At 43.3% G+C, this 22,468-nt stretch overlaps 1 protein-coding gene across 1 annotated transcript in view; it reads right to left on the bottom strand.

The window, feature by feature from the left end:
* Positions 1–16,099, bottom strand: part of cep72 (centrosomal protein 72) — a 147,033-nt gene extending 130,934 nt beyond the window's left edge. Inside the window, 2 exon segments of the mRNA XM_078200732.1 lie at positions 4,909–5,036; positions 16,022–16,099. Of these exon segments, the coding sequence (XP_078056858.1) occupies positions 4,909–5,036; positions 16,022–16,085 (192 nt within the window). The 5' untranslated portion in view covers positions 16,086–16,099.
* Between the last annotated feature and the right edge of the window lie 6,369 nt (positions 16,100–22,468).

Genomic DNA, 22,468 nt, shown 5'->3' on the forward strand with positions numbered 1-22,468 from the left:
ATCCCACAAACAGCAATATAATAGTGACAAATCTTTTTTTGTTTGAAGTGATGTTGCCTGAGGGGAACATCATATTAGCTAGGACACCAGGGAGAATTCTGTGAATAATGCCATGGGATCTTTTATGTCCACCTGAGGAATGGATGGGGCTCATTTTAACATCTGCTCTAAAAGGCAGTGCATCATCTCCTCAATACTTGATTTGATTTATTGTCACATGTATTAACATAGTGAAAAGTATTGTTTCTTGCGCACTATACAGACAAAACATACCGTTCATAGGGAAGGAAACTAGAGTGTGCTGAATGTAATGTTACAGTCATAGCTAGGGTGTAGAGAAAGATCAACTTAATGCAAGGTAAGTCCATAAGTTTTAGAAGCATAGAATGAGAGTAAAAGATAGAATTAGAAGGTGTGCTGGACACAGCTTGCAAGAAGTTGCCTCGCTCCGGCGCCATCTTGGAATCTACATCACTGCATTAGGCTGGAGTTTTATGCAGCACCTTGTGCTAAAGTTTCTGGAGTGGAACTTGAAAAACCTACGAACATATGAATTAGGAGGAGTAGGGCACTCGCCCCAGGAGCCTGCTCCGCCATTCAATAAGACCATGGCTGATCTGATTGTAATCTCAACTGCATATTCCCAGCTAACCCTGATAACCTCTCAGCCCTTAGCTGACCAGGACTCTAGCCTTCAAAGATTCTGCTTCTACCACCTTCTGAGAAAGAGTCCCAAAGACTCACGACCCTCAGGGAAAAAAAATCTCCTCAGCTGTCTTGAATGGTCCACCTCTTCTCTTTTAAACAGTGACCCATAGTTCTAGATTCTCCCATAGTTTGAAACATCCTTTCATCATCCGTCCTGTCAAGAGCCCTCAGGGTCTCATATGTTACCTCTTACTTTTTTGAACTCCAGTGGATAGAAGCCTAACCTGTCCAACCTTTCCTCATAAGACAACCTGCCCATTCCAGTTATTAACCTAGCAAAACTTTTTCTGAACTGCTGCCAATGCAGTTACATCCTTCCTTAAATAAGGAACCGTACTCTAGATGTGGTCTCACCAATGCCCTGTATAACTGAAGCATAACCTCTGCACTTTTGTACTCAATTCCCCTCACAACAAACGATAACATTCTATTAGCTTTCCAAATTACTTGCTGTCCCTCATACTAACCTTTTGTGATTCACGCACTAGGACAGTGAGATCTCTCTGCAATCTCTCACCATTTAGATAATATGCTTTTTTATTCTTCCTGCCAAAATGGACAAATTCATATTTTCCCAAATTATACTCCCATTTGCCAGATCTTTGCCCACTCACAACCTGTCTATATCCCTTTTTGCCTCCTTATGTCCTATTCACAATTTACTCTACCTATCTTTGTATCAACCATACCTTTGGTCCCTTCATCCAATTAATTTTATATTACTTGTAGAAAGTTGAGGCCCCAGCACTGATCCCTGTGGCATACCACACGTTACACCTTGTCAAACAGAATATGACCCATTTCCTTGCTTCCTGTTAGCTAGCCAATTTTCTATCCATGCCAATAGGTTAGCCCTGCACCATGAGCTTTTAACATGGAGGTGAAAATGCTACCATTTAGTTAACCAAGAGAGTTCCAAGATGGACAGCAGGGAGTTCCACTATAAAGTGCCTGGGAAGCTTGTGTTGAGCCACCAAAGACCCCTTCTTTTCTAGATGTCCTAGGCTAGTTTTGTTTGCCCAAGGGTGTCAAAGAGGCATTTCCCATACAATTTTCTTCCAAATTAGGCTCTGTTTCTATCTAATTTTGTGATGCTTCCAGGTTTCGGATGGGTGAAGACTGTAATTTAAAGTATAAAGTCACAATTATCCAGGACAGGCGAGAAGCACCAGCTATAGGGTATCTCCATGGCATTCTTCACACTGGTTTGAAGCTGAATTCCTACTTTTTGATTTTGGCAACTTCCTCAACTTGGTTCTACTCCCATTAAGCTTCATCAATTAAATAGTTCAGACTCAGTTGCTCCTCTACAACCTAAGCATTGTGATTAATTTTCTACTACAAAGTCTAAGGGAGCCAAGGCAAACGTATAATGCCTCTATTTCCAGCCCAGCTCAGATCAATTAACACAGTGCAGACACGGTCCAATTGAAGACACTGATTGAACCTCGGATTCCTGGTCTCTACTACTTAACATCTACACCACTCACTAAGGGAAACTTCTTTTTGATGACTTTAATTCTTGTAAGTGAAATTAATTTGGGTATCTTCATCCATCATTAGATGGATAGAGATTCTCATTTTCACACTCAAGTGTGGCTTTTTCCAGAAAAGTGGCAGTATAACTCCCGATCCAATACCAGAACACAGCAGCATGAAGACAATCAATTTTCTTTCAATTCATTCCCTGGATATGGGCCTCGCTGGTGGCGAGAGCAGGACTTATTGCCCTCGTTGTCCGAGAAGCTGGTGGTGGCTTGGACTTCTATTTGGACTGTAGTGGTTTGATGCAACTGAGTGACTTGCTGAGCCATTTCAGAGGGCAGTTAAGAATCAACTGTAGAGGCAAGATTAGATAAGAACGGCAGGTTTCCTTCCGTGAGGGACAGTGGTGAAAGAGTTGACTTTTTACAACAATCAGGCAGATTCAAGGTCATAGTATTTAATTTCAAAATGCTCTTTAAACTGACCTTAAATTCACAGTAGAATTTCATCAATTAGTCCAGTCTCATAACCACAACACTATTATACCCCATAATTTACTCAGTTTCATACTGGGTAGCATCCCTATCTCTGGGTCAGAAGCCCTGGGTTGAAGACCCTTGCCAGGACTTGTTGGCTTGGGCGGAGCATTCAGAATTTGAGTCGATTTATTATTGTCACACGTATTAGCATACGGTGAAAAGCATTGTTTCTTGCATGCTATACAGACAGCATACCGTTCATAGAGAAGGAAACGAGAGAATGTAGTGTTACAGTCATAGCTAGGGTACAGAGAAAGATCAACTTAATGCGGTCCAACAAGCTGATAATTAGTCCATGAATCCTTCCACCGCTTCCTCACTATTCCCCAAAAGAAGAAAAAAGTGCGCAAGTGAAGCTACCCTAAAATGAACTCAGTTTCACAACTTGTGGAGTGCAATACCAGTGAGGCTGCAGGCAAAGTCTGGACACTGCTTAATGGCCCACTCATTAGACTGCTCCTAGACTCTTTCCACTCATTATAAAAATGCTTTGATGAAGTTAACATTCCTGCTTGTGTGCTGAAAATATAGTCCAACGCCGGCACCTCCACATCATGCTGAAAATATTGTCAGACGTTGTCTGCTTTGGAGCAAAACACCGCTATTGAGAGTAAACATGCACAGAGATCTCCTCTGCTGGTTAAAGAATGTGATTCGCAACATGATGGGGTTTAAGCTGTGAATCATACTTTCCAGCAAATCTCTGACAAGAGAGACAAAGCTGTTTCACTCAGAAGAGGTCCAAGTATTGTTGAAGGAAATAAATGTGTCACACTGGTACAGTACTAACTCTACTGGAGTTTAAATAGACAAACCACTACTTTGCATCCAATCCGCAGCACATTTAACTACGAATTGGCCTAGGTAAGATGCCCTGTTGGAGGGTTGGTGCAGACTCGATGGGCCTCCTTCTGCACTGTACAGATTCCATCGATTCTAACTGTTTTTTGGTCAAAGTAAATATCGTGACTTCCTGAGTTCCTGATCAGGGGTCCATAGCCTCAGAGGAGATCACGAGATGGTTTAAAGGGATCCATCATAAATAACATCCAGCACTTCTAAAAAATTCAAGCTAAAAAAAAAAATTCAGGTACAATTGAATTCAGCAAGCTGGTATCTCACGCCCATATTCATGCCTCTGTTCTTGCCTTTCTGCAAGCCTGTGCAATGATGGTTGCAGCTTCCACTGAGTCCCAAGCCTCGATTCAATAAGAAAAAAGAGACAGCAATCATTGGTTGCAGACCCCTCAGTTTGAGATTCCCATCTTCCATTCTACCCTCCTTAGGTCCTGTTGCATATTTTTGACCCCCCCCCACCCCCCGGCCAAACATTTACTCTGACTCCACACTGCAAATTGTTGTTTTTCTCTCCCCTACTAAGGTTAATCGGGGTAGTTGGCTCTCTTACTCTCACTCTAGGGGATTTTCACAGTAACATCATTGCAGTGTTAATATAAGCATGGTGGCACAGTGGTTAGCACTGCTGCCTCACAGCCAGGGACCTAGGTTCAATTCCCGGCTTGGGTCACTTTCTGTGCAGAGTTTGCACATTCTCCCTGTGTCTGCGTGGGTTTCCTCCCACAGTCCGAAAGATGTGCTGGCTAGATGCATTGGCCATGCTAAATTCTCCTTCAGTGTACCTTAACAGGTGCTGGAGCGTGGCGACGAGGGGATTTTCACAGTAACTTCATTGCAGTGTTAATGTAAGCCTACTTGTGACACTAATAAAAGAAGAGTGAAGTTGTGAAGTTCTGCAATATACCTTTCTACAGGAACAGCAGGTTTGCCTTGTGGTGATATTACTGACATTTTGTAGTTAAATATCTATATGGGACTGATGCCCAGAGTGTGTTTACCTATGTATCTAACCAGGTGAGATTCTTTTGAGGGATGCTCTATGAAGCAAATTTTAACTGTGTACCTTAATCTTGTGTGCTTAAGTTTTCTTTTATTTTGTTACATGTTTTAAGTTAATGTTTAAAATCCCAAAAATATTACCGGAATTTGCAGCTTCAGAAGTCTCATCAGAATTTTAATATGATACGTGGGCCAAGTCTCCCTTTGGGACTTAGATTTGTGCAGTAATTAACATTAGCTGGATCATTACAACCGAATATTTAAAATATGTAACCAAGGCAAATGGGTTGAGATTAACGAAAACAAGTAAGAAACTGACCTCTAATGTAACCAGAGAATTCCGAGATAGGTCAAGTGTTTTAAGGCGGGTGAAGTTCTTGAGGGACTTTCCAAGAAATGTGATTTTTTCTTCATAACCTCCTGGTAGAAACAAAGAACGTACATCCGCTGAAAGACAAACAAAAAGGAATCTATTTTTGTTGCATTCACAAGTGCAGTCATCATCTAAATGATTCATCATAAATCAACTATAATTTTTACTTTGCTGTTCCTATTTGGTACATAATTGGAACAAGACGTCAATTAACTTCCAGTAATCCAAAAGCAATTCCCCCAGCCTATAAATGTAATGCTCCTTTCAAAACAAAAATTTCACCCATCTTTCCAGAAAGTGCTGATCCTTGCTCGGGAACAGTCTCCGCTGGCACTCAGAGCACCCCAGTCTTCATGTTACTCCTAACAGTGAATAGGAAGATGAGGATAACTTGCAGAAGACCTATAATTGAGCCCATCTTGTTCTCACTCAATATTTACCGATGTTCCAGACCACTGGCTAACTACTGGAAGCAAGAATTTGTTTTTTTCCCCCTTCTTTGAGTCCAGGAGCACTGGGGACCAGAGTAACAACTCAAACAGTTATCCTGGCATCATCGATTAACAGGCTCCACTTTGTATTCCACACTTAAGCAAATAGAGACCAGAAAGTTGGAGGTTCTACTCCAGTCTGCAATTTCAGGGAAGGCAGTCATTGGATGCAATTGGATTCAATGCCTCTAGGCTTCGGAGAAGAAAAAATAAAAATCAGTTAGGGCTCACATTCTCAAACAGAATTCAGTGTCCACTAGTGAAAAATGCATACTGGTGTTGAATGAGATTCAGCTGTCTCTGATGTTCCACATTGTCACACTGCTGACATAAACTATTCAGGTTCCCACATGACAAATGAGAAAGGGACATGGAGATTGTTAAAGCTGTACAAAAAGGAAATTAAGCGATAGCGGTGGGTCTCTCCTCTCTTTCTCTATGTACGGTATGCTTTTTCTATATAGCACACAAGAAGCAATGCTTTTCACTGTATATTAATACATATAACAATAATCAAATAATAAATCAAATTTGAGAGAAAGGGCAGAACGAGGAAAAAGCAGTGGAGAAAAAGTGAAAACGAAGAAAAAGAGCAAAGAACAAACAAAGAACAAAGAACAGTACAGCACAGGAAACAGGCCCTTCGGCCCTCCAAGCCTGTGCCGCTCCTTGGTCCAACTAGACCAATCGTTTGTATCCCTCCATTCCCAGACTGCTCATGTGACTATCCAGGTAAGTCTTAAACGATGTCAGCGTGCCTGCCTCCACCACCCTACTTGGCAGCGCATTCCAGGCCCCCACCACTCTGTGTAAAAAATGTCCCTCTGATATCTGAGTTATACCTCGCCCCTCTCACCTTGAGCCCGTAACCCCTCGTGATCGTCACCTCCGACCTGGGAAAAAGCTTCCCACTGCTCACCCTATCTATACCCTTCATAATTTTGTACACCTCTATTAGGTCTCCCCTCATTCTCCGTCTTTCCAGGGAGAACAACCCCAGTTTACCCAATCTCTCCTCATAGCTAAGACCCTCCATACCAGGCAACATCCTGGTAAACCTTCTCTGCACTCTCTCTAACGCCTCCACGTCCTTCTGGTAGTGCGGCGACCAGAACTGGACGCAGTACTCCAAATGTGGCCTAACCAGCGTTCTATAGAGCTGCATCATCAGACTCCAGCTTTTATACTCTATACCCCGTCCTATAAAGGCAAGCATACCATATGCCTTCTTCACCACCTTCTCCACCTGTGTTGCCACCTTCAAGGATTTGTGGACTTGCACACCTAGGTCCCTCTGTGTTTCTATACTCCTGATGACTCTGCCATTTATTGTATAACTCCTCCCTACATTATTTCTTCCAAAATGCATCACAAATGCAAGGGGGAAAAAAGAAGAGAAAATGACTGGAGCAAGGAAAAACACAAGACTTGTTAGCTTGAATATGATGCGAGTAATACTCTTATGTTTCAGAATCTGTCCTCTAATTTGTGCAGACTAGTTTTTTCCTGTAATGGATGATGCATGCTGCATTTAAGGTGTTCAAAATGCAACATACACTTCCTGACTCTCCAGCTCGTGAAGCCCAAGTCACATATTTTCTATCTGTCTTCCTAAATCTGTAGCACTTTTGACCTGCAGGCTTCAAAGCTCAAACAATGCATTTCCAAAGCTGCTTCCCAATCGGTGAATCAATTCCAAATCACCTGACCCACAAAATACAAGGAAGGTGAACCTAGCTCAGTGCAAATTAGCAATTATCAGAGAAAGGGAGATCAAGAGCAAGGGGACAAATGTCACGACTCTCCGTCCACGTATTTTGTAAGTACATGCACTGAGAGTCCAACAGAAAGAGTGAGACCAAACATGCAAAGATAATTGGGAAGTAATGGGCTGAACGATCAGGGAACAAGACATGTAGGCAAGATAATAGTTGTTGAAAGAAATCTGGTCAAATGTATTTCCCAAGAAGTTAAGATTCACTTATCCATTTATTACTTGACCCACCTCTTCATGCTCTTACACCTTTTGTACCAGCTCAATAGAAAAGTCAACTTCAGTGGCAAGCAAGCACTTTCAATGAACTGAAACTTGACCATATGTGGTCAGAATGGTCACCCCCCTCAATGTTCCCTCTAAGATGCCCAGCTGCACAGGAACATAGGAATGTCTCACACAGGTCACATGTAAGTTGTCCAGTTTAAGATCTTGTTTGTGTGCAGCCACACAACAAAATTTAAAGGGACTGGCCTGGAAATGAACAGGTGAACACAACAGGAAAAGAAGAGAGAGGGACATTGGTCACCCACCAATTGAACAACTAATCCCCTTTACCCATCAGGTTGCAATAGACACAGAGTGGGCTACCATCACCAACAACAACTGGCATTTATGTAGCACCTTTAAAGTACTAAAACATTCTGAGGTGCATCATGGGAACATTGTTAAAGTGTGATCCTAAGCCACATAAAGGAGATATTAGGATAGGCGACCAAAAGCTTTGACAATGAAGTAGATTTGAAGAACTGTCTTAAAAGGAGAGAAAGGTAGAAAGGCGGTGAGGTTTAAGGAGGGAGTTCCAGAGCTTAGTCTGTAGATAGCTGGAACACAGCTGCCAATGATATAGCAATGAAAATCAGGATGTACATGAGGCCAGAATTGGAGGAGTGCAGAATTCTCAGAGGGTTGAAGGTTGGATGAGGTACTGGTGTTCATCTGTGTTCTTAGTAAATGAAAAGCATCTTGTTAAAACAGCGCATAAGCCTGGATGAGAAACTGCTAACTTGCTTTTAGCAAGCAACAGAAGCAAGAATAGATGGAAACTCTGAGTAATTTTACAGATTATTATAAACCAATAAATGCTCAAAATGCTTTTGCAGTTCTTAACGGTAATTTTGGACCATTTATCTGTGATGAAATGTTTATTCGCAACCAAAACCCCACTCATCACAGGACCAAATTGTTTCAGATCCTTTTAGGGTTTCTGTCATCCCAACACAGAGGCCTGTGCCGTGTGTTGATGACTCATGTAATTTCAGTCATGAGTTGCCTTTCAGTTCTTGGAACCTGTGCCACCCTTTTCCTACCACTCACTTCTTTCAATCCTGATTATTTGAATGTTTATAAAGACACTAAATTCCTATCTTCCAGTAATCTTTACTTTGTTTAATGCCAATTATGCAGCTCACTGAAGTGAATACAAGATGCAAAAAGTGAACAGAGATGCAAAGAATTGCTGGAAGGAAGCATCGCAGTTGTGGCTAAGTTGCCACTGTAAAGTAATTCAGTACCACAGAAGAAGAGCAGCTAGACAAAGTAAGGACACAGAAGATGTAAACTGGCTTTGAAACTGATAGGCACAAAGTGGTAACGAGCCATGAATGACATAGCATCTGCAACAAGATATCCCAAGTATAATCAATGACTTTGCTATGAATGAGGCGAAAGACTAATTGGACTTGAAATAAATAAATCTCCAGGCAATGATGGTATTTATCCCAGAGTGCTGAGAGATTCTACAAGCTTCTGCAGCACTGACATTTATTAGGAGGGAGTCAGTTGACATCGGTGTGGCATTAGAAGGTTGGCAATATGCCAGTCATTTGGTAGTACAGAACTTGATGCTGCTGAAACGTTTCATCTTGCAATCATCAGGACAAAACACAAGCATGCCAAATTTCAAACAGTCATGACAATTTATACTACAGGAGAAAAGGATGCCGATTAGTTGACAAGGTAACTCTGGCCATCTGAGGCGTTGCCTCACATGTGCAAAATCAAACATCTACTGTTAGATATGAATCTGTGATTGGGCAGCCCTTGCTGAAAAAAATCTGAGTGCACTAATAGCTACCTGGCAGGGGTGAAACCATTATCAGGCAGGGGACAAGGCTAGCCCATTGCACTTGGGGTGTGCTGACACCTGCAATCGTGGTTTGCCTTAGCTAGGTTAGCGTAAAGGATCAAGGTAGCCAATGAGGTTACACCAAGGCTTCACCTGATACAATTTTTCATAAGCTATCTCGGCCTTTTGGCTGAGATGAAGCGTTGGATCAAGCCCGGGAGAGGGTGCGATGCCTCATGCTATCTACTTGGGTCTCGTTTGATTGAGCCCAAGATGGGATGCAATGTCTCATCTTGTCAGCTTGGATCTGGTTTGTCTCTCGTGGAGACCATGATTGGGCTTAATTTGAATTGGGTTTTTTCGAATTAAAGCACCAAAAAAAATAGCTAAACTAATAGGAGTTTATAATTAGTTTAATAATCAATAATATCAATTTAAGATAACCAGCTGAGCTCGTAACATGGCTCACTTAGGCTTGTTAGAACAGACATTCAATTGCAAAAACTAGTTCTCTGCAAATAAAAGGAAGGAATAGGTTCAATCCTTGCATTTTTAAAAATAACTGTGATCTTTGGAAGTCTACAGCACTCGTGCTTTCTCCGTGGCATCTGCTTGACCATTGAATGAGCTTCTTACCACTGGGTTTTATACAGGCAGTTATGCTCTCTTCTTCTAACACTCTCTTGCCCCTCTGACCACTCTTTCAACATGGCCTGGTATGTTCCTTTATTCATCCAAGTTGGAAGTTTGACATTCTCGTTACAGCATGGGTACAGGTCATGGTTGGTTTAAACTTTGCAAACAAAAAGGAACAATCTGAAAGTATTCTTTTTCAAACATTCACATATTCTTAACTGTTTCGCCCTGGGGCTTTCCAGCTTGATTCCCTCCTGCATTCCTAAACACATTTGTTTTTCCAAATCAGCATTTCATTTTCACCTGCATTAAAAAGTTACACTCCAGGCTTAATCCCAATGCTTTAATTATCCATTTAACGCTGGAAGAGTTTTTGTTAACAGATCTCAGTTTCCGCTAGACTGAAGCCTGTAAACCTGTACGTGCCATGTACGGCTTAGTTTCAACAATTATCATCTATTCGCAATGTAAAACTTTGGAATCCTGTTCAACCCAGGAGTGAGCTTCAAATTCCACATCCTGTGCATCAGCATCTCCTGCTTCCACAACAATGCTCCTCCTGCTCTGGTGCTGAGGACAGTGCATTTGTAACTTTTACATCCAAATTTTCCAGTTTCTTCTGCTACTCTCTATCTCCCACTGCACCCCGGGCGTATTCTCTTCCAGCTTCTTCCGTGGGGAAAAGATACATACACAAGTCAGAGATCACATACCAACTGACTCAAGAACAGCTTGAATATTAAGTTGATCTTTCTCTACACCCTAGATATCACTGTAATACTACATTCTGCCCCCTGTCCTTTCCTTCTCTATGAACGGCATGCCTTGTCTGTATAGCGCACAAGAAACAATACTTTTCACTGTATACTAATACATGTGACAATAATAAATCAAATCATCATTAACTCTATTCTATCCATACGTAGGGTTCCCATGTGTGACCCCCCCCCATCTTACTTCCACAGCTTCTGCCCACCCAGTCCGCACAACTGCGCCCACAGCCTCTACCCATTCAGTACCCATGCCAACCTCTACTCATATTTCATCCCACACTCTTTTATCCTCCAGCTCTGGGCTCCTGTGCATCCCAAGTCTGCCTTTGCTCCAACCGTGATTGCAGAGACATGACTCCCTCAGTGTACAACTCTACAACTTTTCCCCACTTTCAAGAAAACTTCTCAATCTCTATTTTGACTGTCTTGTCTACAGCTCACTGCCCATATCTTTTCCTGTTTTCCGCTTTCCTTCTGAAATGCGCCAAAAGAACATTTTTCATGCCATAGGTGGTGGCAAATTGGGTATCTTTTACCCGATGGAAGAAGGTGGAAGAGAGTACGTACAGAGTGCGTCTCCCCTCCCCCAACCCCACCCCACTAGGGCCATCTGTTACCTGTTCCAGATTGTCCTTTGTCACACTGCTTACCTTTGTTCTGCCATTAATATATTCTGTTCTCTTAAGACGTCATTACCAGCACCCTTCTTGGCCATGATCACCACCATTTACATTCTCTTTGTCTTTTTGTCCATGACATCTTTGTCAATCTCTAGCCTCCAATTGTCACTGGCCCTATATCCAGCCTCTAATGCTCCATCCCCATCCCCCACAGCAGTATTAATCTAATCCTATTTCCAGTTCTCTAGCTCCGACAATGGGTCTTCCAGACTTGAAACATTAAATCTGTTCTCTCCACAGATGCTGTCAGACTTGCTGTGAGTTTTCAAGCATTTTCTGTTTTTGTTTCAGATTCCAGCATTCACAGTAATTTGCTTTTATCATACATAGAGCTTAGTATGCCAAACTGCGACTTAAGTCATAGAATGTCTCTCATGCCCTAATCATTTCCTTTAACCATTTTCTTTACATAAAAGAAACAAAATTTAAAAGGTCTGACCTTATAAGAGTTGTTAAAGGATTGGACATTGATATTTCCTCCAGAATTATTTCACAAAATTAAGAGATTTTATGAGAGTAGAATTGTCCATTCTACCATGTTTTGATATTGCAAATGAAAGCTATTCCAGCATTTTGTTAATTTAACTGGTTTCTGAACTAAATATTGAAACAATTTCTAAAAACAGATATTGTCCATTATTTATGATGAAAAAAGGTTTGAATTCATATGGTACTTTCACAATCTTAATGTCCCACAATGTTTTACAGCCAATTAAGTATTTGTGAAATGTGGGGATTGTTACATAGGAAAACGCAGCAACCAAGTTTACACACAGCAATGTAATAATGACTGGAAGTCTGGTCGTAATGATTATGTTTGTTGAAGGATAAATATTGGGCAGGGTCAGGAAAACATTCCTATATTTCAAATGTTGCCTTGAGGTTTATTTGTCCAATTGTAAGGGCCTCGATTTAACACCTTATCTGATATTAGGGCACCTCTGACAATTCCTTGGAGCCAACCTGGATTTTGTAATCAGGTTTCTGCAGCCGGACCTGAACTCAAACTTTTAACTCCAAGGCAAAAGTGCAAGCACTGAGCTAAGACTGGCACTTCAGGTTTGATTGCCCGCAACTAATTACCTGCACTGGCTCCCAATATCACTGTGGAATGGCATTCTAATAGCTGGCTGCCACCATTTTTAAACCGGATTTATCCTAACTATCTGACAACCTCTGAAAAAGATCCAGAAATCACACATGTTGCACAGTAAAACATGACTCTTGTGTAATATCCAGCAATAATACATGGGACATACATAGGTGTATCTGTTAGCAGTACATCAGTCAAAAGTGGCCGCTGCTCATTAACCATACATAAATAAAAAGATCTGCATCTATATAGCATCTTTAACAACTTTGTGACATCTCAAAGTGCTTTGCAACGCAAATACTTTTTTCAAGTGTAGGCGTTGTTAATGTGTGATGGCTCACTTCCTATTCGCAAGTTGCAGTTCTGCTGCTGCAATGAGGACACAATATCCCTACAAGAGCTGACACTGAATCACAATGCTGGTACTATCACAAGAACAACTTGCATTTATACGGTACCTTTAACATCATAAAACATTCCCAGGCACTTCACAACACTGTTGAACAAAATTTTACACCAATCCACACAAGGACACACTTGGATAGGTGACCAAAAGCTTTGACAAAGAGGTAGATTTTAAGGAGCACCTTAAAGAGGATAGGTAATTTTAAGAACCTTGCAAATCTACAGGAAATAGGGCTTGTTTGAAGTTAAAGTTTATTTATTAGTGTCACAAGTAGGCTTACATTAACACTGCAATGAAGTTACTGTGAAACCCCCCTCCCCCCCCACTCCAGCATCTGTTTGGGTACACTGGGGGAGAATTTAGCATGGCCAATGCGCCTAACCAGCACGTCTTTCGGACTGTGGAAGGAAACCGGAGCATCCGGAAAAAACCCACGCAGACACGGAGAACCTGCAGACTCCGTACAGACAGTGACCCAAGCCGGGAATCGAAGCCGGGTAGCTGGCGCTGTGAGGCAGCAGTGCTAACCACTGTAAGGTGCTCTGTCGGAAATGCTGATACAATGAACCAAATGGCTTCCTTCTGCACCGTAGGTAATCTATGATTCTATGACAGTGTGTTAATCACATCTGCTCTCACTGTCTGTCATCCGTGATTGCATTTGCAGAAACTGTGAGCTTGTATGCACAGTTAGCTGACCGTTTAGCCAACATGCAAGCCCATGTGCATACATCTCCTGCAACATTCGCACCTCTTCGTCAACCTACACTGTGGGTGTATTCCTCATCCCTGTGGAACTGACCCTGTGAAACCTGTTGGACTTTAATCTGGTGTTGTGAGACTTCTTACTGTGTTCACCCCAGTCCAACGCCGGCATCTCCACATCAGAACTGACAGCAGACACACTGCCATCCATGCACACCTCCAGGAGTGCAGAACCACAGCTTTAGATGATCTCATGTACAGACCAATAATTCCAAACTGCTGCAAGTTTAACATGTTTGGACTCTTCCTGCTACAGTCCAACTTAGTTGTGCACGAGTGTCAGCTCTGGCTCAATTAATAGCACTGACACCTGAGTCATAAGGGTTCAGATTCAAGTTCCATAGAAACATTGAATCCATAAAGTACAAAAGGAAGCCACTCAGCCCATCAGGTTTGCACCGACTCTCTGACAGAATATCTTACCCAGGCCCTCTCCACTGCCCTATCCCCATGACCCCACACATTTACCATAGCTAATCTCCCTCACCTGCACATTTTAGGAATCTAAGGGACAATCTAGCATGGCCAATCCACCTAACCTACATATCTCCAGGACATGAGCATAAAAATCAAGGCTATTCCAGTGCAGTATCAAGTGAGCACTATATTGTCAGAGATAACATTTTTTAGTTGAGACATTAAATCAGGGACCCATCTGCTCTCAAGTGGATTTTAAGGATCCCACCACGCTATTCCATAGAGGAGCTGAGAGTTCATAGAATGCCTACAGTGCAGAAAGAGGCCACTAGGCCCATCGCACCTGCGCTGACAACAATCCCACCCAGGCCCTATCCCTGTAACCCCAAGTATTTACCCTGTTAGTCTCCTTGACACTAAGGGGAAATTAAACATGGCCAATCAACCTAAGCTGCACATCTTTGGAGTGTGGGAGGAAACCGGAGCACCCAGAGACAGGGAGAATGTGCAAATTCCACAGTCACCCAAGGCCGGAATTGAACCCAGCTCCCTGGCACTGTGAGGCAGCAGTGCTAAACACTGTGCCGTCCAGTTATCCCGAGGGTCCTGACTAATACTTATCCTTCAATCAACATCACACAAATGGATTATTGGGGTGCGATCACATTGCAGTTTGTGGGAGCTGGCTGTGCACAAATTGGCTGTCTACATTGCAACAGTTTTAAGTTTATTTATTAGTGTCACAAATAGGCTTACATTAACACTGCAATGAAGTTACTGTGAAAATCCTGTAGTCACCACATTCCGGTGCCTGTTCAGGTACACTGAGGGAGAATTTATCATGGTCAATGCACCTAACCAGCACGTCTTTTGGACTGTGGGAGGGAACCAGAGCACCCAGAGGAAACCCACATAGACACGGGGAGAACATGCAGACTTTTGATTTGATTTATTATTGTCACATGTATTAACATACAGTGAAAAGTATTGTTTCTTGCACGCTATACAAAGCATACCGTTCATAGAGAAGGAAACGAGAGAGTGCAGAATGTAGTGTTACAGTCGTACCTAGGGTGTAGAGAAAGATCAACTTAATGCAAGGTAAGTCCATTCAAAAGTCCGACAGCAGCAGGGAAGGAGCTGTTCTTGAGTCCGTTGGTATGTGACCTCAGACTTGTGTTTCTTTTTCCCCGATTCTGCATAGACTGTGACCCGAGCCGGGAATCAAACCTGGGTCCCTGGCGCTGAGGCAGCAGTGAGGGAGTGCCGCTGACTACCCTTCAAAAATGTTTCATTGTTTGTGAAGCCTTTGAGATGTCGGGTGGTCTTGAAAGGTACAATATAAATGAAAATATTTTCAGAGCTTGGAGTGGAGCATGGTGGCACAGTGGTTAGCACTGCTGCCTCACACCTGACGAAGGGGCAGCAGGCGCTCCGAAAGCTAGTGGCTTTTGCTACCAAATAGACATGTTGGACTTTAACAACCTGGTGTTGTGAGACTTCTTACTGTGCATCACATCACCAGGTTTGATTCCCTGCTTGAGTCACTGTCCAGCCAGAGTTTGCACATTCTCCCCGCGGGTTTCCTCTGGGGGCTCCGGTTTCCTCCCACAGTCCGAAAGACGTGCTGGTTAGGTCCATTGACCATGGTAAATTCTCCCTCAGTGTACCCGAACAGGCGCCGGAGTGTGGCGGCTAAGGGATTTTCAGTAACTTCATTGCAGTGTTAATGTAAGCCTATTTGTGAGACTATGTTGGATGGAGAATGTTATGTCCGGGGACCATTGGCAATACACGCTCCGATGGGACAGGTGTGCTGGGCCTGGCAGTGGCTCCCAGGTAACACACAGCGGTTAAACAAGGGGGGAGTTGGGGAGAGGCCTGGACTCGAACCCGGGGCTGCGAATATCCCCGCTCCGCTCCGGGCTCTGGGTGCTGATGTTCCGCCGCCCTTACCCAGCCGCTGCTCCTTCAGCTCCACTCTCCGCCGGATCCACTCCTCTGTCACCATCAGCGCCATCCTTTCAAATCCCGGCTCACTGCGCACGCGCACTGACCGCCTGTCACTCAGAGCCCGGAGGCGGGGCCGGACCGGGGAACTCCGCCCACTGGAGAGAGAGAGAGAGAGGAAACACAGAGTATTAGTGTAACTGGATAGAGTGGAAATTCATACATATGAGTGGAAAAGATCTCCACAGAGTGTTACAGTAGCTGGAGAGAGAGAGGGAACACACAAAGAGCATTACTGTAATTGGATAGAGAGAGGGAACACACAGAGAGCATTACTGTAATTGGATAGAGAGAGGGAACACACAGAGAGCATTACTGTAACTGGATAGAGAGAGGGAACACACACAGAGAGCATTACTGTAATTGGATAGAGAGAGTGAACACACAGAGAGCATTACTGTAATTGGATAGAGAGAGGGAACACACAGAGAGCATTACTGTAATTGGATAGAGAGAGGGAACACACAAAGAGCATTACTGTAATTGGATAGAGAGAGGGAACACACAGAGAGCATTACTGTAACTGGATAGAGAGAGGGAACACACACAGAGAGCATTACTGTAATTGGATAGAGAGAGGGAACACACAGAGAGCATTACTGTAACTGGATAGAGAGAGGGAACACACACAGAGAGCATTACTGTAATTGGATAGAGAGAGTGAACACACAGAGAGCATTACTGTAATTGGATAGAGAGAGGGAACACACAGAGAGCATTACTGTAATTGGATAGAGAGAGGGAACACACAAAGAGCATTACCGTAATTGGATAGAGAGAGGGAACACACAGAGAGCATTACTGTAACTGGATAGAGAGAGGGAACACACACAGAGAGCATTACTGTAATTGGATAGAGAGAGGGAACACACAGAGAGCATTACTGTAACTGGATAGAGAGAGGGAACACACACAGAGCATTACTGTAACTGGATAGAGAGAGGGAACACACAAAGAGCATTACTGTAATTGGATAGAGAGAGGGAACACACAAAGAGCATTACAGTAATTGGATAGAGAGAGGGAACACACACAGAGAGCATTACTGTAATTGGATAGAGAGAGGGAACACACAGAGAGCATTACTGTAATTGGATAGAGAGAGGGAACACACACAGAGCATTACTGTAATTGGATAGAGAGAGGGAACACACACAGAGAGCATTACTGTAATTGGATAGAGAGAGGGAACACACAGACAGCATTACTGTAACTGGATAGAGAGAGGGAACACAGAACGTTACTGTAATTGGATAGAGAGAGGGAACACACAGAGCATTACTGTAACTGGATAGAGAGAGGGAACACACAGAGCATTACTGTAATTGGTTAGAGAGAGGGAACACACAGAGCATTACTGTAACTGGATAGAGAGCGGGAACACACAGAGCATTACTGTAGCTGGATAGAGAGAGGGAACACACAGAACATTACTATAATTGGATAGAGAGAGGGAACACACAGAGCATTACTGTAATTGGATAGAGAGAGGGAACACACAGAGCATTACTGTAGCTGGATAGAGAGAGGGAGCACAGAGAGCATTACTGTAACTGGATAGAGAGAGGGAACACACACAGAGCATTACTGTAGCTGGATAGAGAGAGGGAACACACAGAACATTACTATAATTGGATAGAGAGAGGGAACACACAGAGCATTACTGTAATTGGATAGAGAGAGGGAACACACAGAGCATTACTGTAGCTGGATAGAGAGAGGGAGCACAGAGAGCATTACTGTAACTGGATAGAGAGAGGGAACATACACAGAGCATTACTGTAACTAAATAGAGAGAGGGAACACACAGAGCATTACTGTAATTGGATAGAGAGAAGGAACACACACAGAGCATTACTGTACTTGGATAGAGAGAGGGAATACACAGAGCATTACTGTAACTGGATAGAGAGGGGGAACACACAGAGCATTACTGTAATTGGATAGAGAGAGGGAATACACAGAGAGCATGACTGTAACTGGATAGAGAGAGGGAACACACACAGAGCATTACTGTAACTGGATAGAGAGAGGGAACACACAGAGCATTACTGTAACTGGATAGAGAGAGGGAACACACAGAGAGCATTACTGTAACTGGATAGAGAGAGGGAACACACAGAGCATAACTGTAACTGGATAGAGGGAGGGAACACAGAGAGAGCATTACTGTAACTGGATAGAGAGAGGGAACACACAGAGCATTACTGTAATTGGATAGAGAGAGGGAACACACAGAGCATTACTGTAACTGGATAGAGAGAGGGAACACACAGAGCGAATTACTGTAACTGGATAGAGAGAGGGAACACACAGAGAGCATTACTGTAACTGGATAGAGAGAGGGAACACACAGAGAGCATTACTGTAATTGGATAGAGAGAGGGAACACACAGAGCATTACTGTAACTGGATAGAGAGAGGGAACACACAGAACATTACTGTAATTGGATAGAGAGGGGGAACACACAGGGCATTACTGTAATTGGATAGAGAGGGGGAACACACAGAGAGCATTACTGTAATTAGATAGAGAGAGGGAACACACAGAGCATTACTGTAATTGGATAGAGAGAGGGAACACACAGAGCATAACTGTAACTGGATAGAGGGAGGGAACACAGAGAGAGCATTACTGTAACTGGATAGAGAGAGGGAACACACAGAGCATTACTGTAATTGGATAGAGAGAGGGAACATACACAGAACATTACTGTAACTGGATAGAGAGAGGGAACACACAGAGAGCATTACTGTAACTGGATAGAGAGGGAACACACAGAGCATTACTGTAACAGGATAGAGAGAGGGAACACACAGAGAGCATTACTGTAACTGGATAGAGAGAGGGAACACACAGAGAGCATTACTGTAATTAGATAGAGAGAGGGAACACAAAGAACATTACTGTAATTGGATAGAGAGAGGGAACACACACAGAACATTACTGTAACTGGATAGAGAGAGGGAACACACACAGAGCATTACTGTAGCTGGATAGAGAGAGGGAACACACAGAACATTACTATAATTGGATAGAGAGAGGGAACACACAGAGCATTACTGTAATTGGATAGAGAGAGGGAACACACAGAGCATTACTGTAGCTGGATAGAGAGAGGGAGCACAGAGAGCATTACTGTAACTGGATAGAGAGAGGGAACATACACAGAGCATTACTGTAACTAAATAGAGAGAGGGAACACACAGAGCATTACGGTAATTGGATAGAGAGAAGGAACACACACAGAGCATTACTGTACTTGGATAGAGAGAGGGAATACACAGAGCATTACTGTAACTGGATAGAGAGGGGGAACACACAGAGCATTACTGTAATTGGATAGAGAGAGGGAACACACAGAGCATGACTGTAACTGGATAGAGAGAGGGAACACACACAGAGCATTACTGTAACTGGATAGAGAGAGGGAACACACAGAGCATTACTGTAACTGGATAGAGGGAGGGAACACAGAGAGAGCATTACTGTAACTGGATAGAGAGAGGGAACACACAGAGCATTACTGTAATTGGATAGAGAGAGGGAACACACAGAGCATTACTGTAACTGGATAGAGAGGGAACACACAGAGCATTACTGTAACAGGATAGAGAGAGGGAACACACAGAGAGCATTACTGTAACTGGATAGAGAGAGGGAACACACAGAGAGCATTACTGTAACTGGATAGAGAGAGGGAACACACAGGGCATTACTGTAGCTGGATAGAGAGAGGGAACACACACAGAGCATTACTGTAACTGGATAGAGAGAGGGAACACACAGAGCATTATTGTAACTGGATAGAGAGAGGGAACACACAGAAAGCATTACTGTAGCTGGATAGAGAGAGGGAACACACAGAGAGCATTACTTTAACTGGATAGAGAGAGGGAACACACAGAGCATTACTGTAACTGGATGGAGAGAGGGAACACAGAGAGAGCATTACTGTAACTGGATAGAGAGAGGGAACACACAGAGAGCATTACTGTAACTGGATAGAGAGAGGGAACACACAGGGCATTACTGTAGCTGGATAGAGAGAGGGAACACACAGAGCATTACTGTAACTGGATAGAGAGAGGGAACACACAGAGCATTACTGTAGCTGGATAGAGAGAGGGAACACACAGAGCATTACTGTAACTGGACAGAGAGAGGGAACACACAGAGCATTACTGTAACTGGACAGAGAGAGAGAACACACAGAGCATTACTGTAATTGGATAGAGAGAAGGAACACACACAGAGCATTACTGTAACTGGACAGAGAGAGAACACACAGAGCATTACTGTAATTGGATAGAGAGAAGGAACACACACAGAGCATTACTGTAATTGGATAGAGAGAGGGAACACACAGAGCATTACTGTAATTGGATAGAGAGAGGGAACACACAGAGCATTACTGTAACTAGATAGAGAGAGGGAACACACAGAGCATTACTGTAACTGGATAGAGAGAGGGACCACACAGAGCATTACTGTAGCTGGATAGAGAGAGGGAACACACAGAGAGCATTACTGTAACTGGATAGAGAGAGGGAACACACAGAGAGCATTACTGTAACTGGATAGAGAGGGGGAACACACAGAGCATTACTGTAATTGGATAGAGAGAGGGAACACACAGAGAGCATTACTGTAACTGGATTGAGAGAGGGAACACACACAGTGCATTACTGTAATTGGATAGAGAGAGGGAATACACAGAGCATTACTGTAACTGGATAGAGAGAGGGACCACAGAGAGAGCATTACTGTAACTGGATAGGGAGAGGGAACACACAGAGAGCATTACTTTAACTGGATAGAGAGAGGGAACACACACAGAGAGCATTACTGTAACTGGATGGAGAGAGGGAACACAGAGAGAGCATTACTGTAACTGGATAGAGAGAGGGAACACACACAGAGCATTACTGTAACTGGATAGAGAGAGGGAACACACAGAGCATTACTGTAACTGGATGGAGAGAGGGAACACAGAGAGAGCATTACTGTAACTGGATAGAGAGAGGGAACACACACAGAGCATTACTGTAACTGCATAGAGAGAGGGAACACACAGGGCATTACTGTAGCTGAATAGAGAGAGGGAACACACAGAGCATTACTGTAACTGGATAGAGAGAGGGAACACACAGAGCATTACTGTAGCTGGATAGAGAGAGGGAACACACAGAGCATTACTGTGACTGGATAGAGAGAGGGAACACACAGAGCATTACTGTAACTGGACAGAGAGAGAGAACACACAGAGCATTACTGTAATTGGATAGAGAGAAGGAACACACACAGAGCATTACTGTAACTGGACAGAGAGAGAGAACACACAGAGCATTACTGTAATTGGATAGAGAGAAGGAACGCACACAGAGCATTACTGTAATTGGATAGAGAGAGGTAACACACAGAGAGCATTACTGTAACTGGATAGAGAGAGGGAACACACAGAGCATTACTGTAATTGGATAGAGAGAAGGAACACACACAGAGCATTACTGTAATTGGATAGAGAGAGGGAACACACAGAGCATTACTGTAATTGGATAGAGAGAGGGAACACACAGAGCATTACTGTAACTGGATAGAGAGAGGGAACACACAGAGCATTACTGTAATTGGATAGAGAGAGGGAACACACAGAGCATTACTGTAATTGGATAGAGAGAGGGACCACACAGAGCATTACTGTAACTGGATAGAGAGAGGGAACACACAGAGAGCATTACTGTAACTGGATAGAGAGAGGGAACACACAGAGAGCATTACTGTAACTGCATAGAGAGAGGGAACACACAGAGAGTATTACTGTAATTAGATAGAGAGAGGGAACACACAGAGAGCATTACTGTAACTGGATAGTGGGAACACAGAGAGCATTACTGTAACTGGATAGAGGGAGAGAACACACAGAGCATTACTGTAACTGGATAGAGAGAGGGAACACACAGAGCATTGCTGTAACTGGATAGAGGGAACACTGAGAGCATTACTGTAACTGGTTGGAGACAGAACACAGAGTATTACTGTAACTGGATGGAGAGAGGAACACTGAGCATTACTGTAACTGGATAGAGAGGGAACACAGAGAGAATTACTGTAGGTGGATAGAGAGAGCAAACACAGTAATTGGATAGAGAGGGAGAACACGGAGAGGGTATTACTGTACGACAGAATATAGAATAGAATGCCGAGAGTGCAGAAGGAGGCTATTTGGCCCATCAAGCCTGCACCGACTCTCCAAAAGAGCATCTTTACACAGACCCACCCCTCCAACCTGTCTCCGTAACTCTGCACAATTACTGTGGCTAATCCTCCTAACCTACAAATCTTGGGACACTAAGGAGCAATTTACCTTGGTCAATCCATCTAACCCACAC

The sequence above is a fragment of the Mustelus asterias genome, chromosome 2 (genome assembly GCF_964213995.1).
Source record: "Mustelus asterias chromosome 2, sMusAst1.hap1.1, whole genome shotgun sequence".
Lineage (NCBI taxonomy): Eukaryota > Metazoa > Chordata > Chondrichthyes > Carcharhiniformes > Triakidae > Mustelus > Mustelus asterias.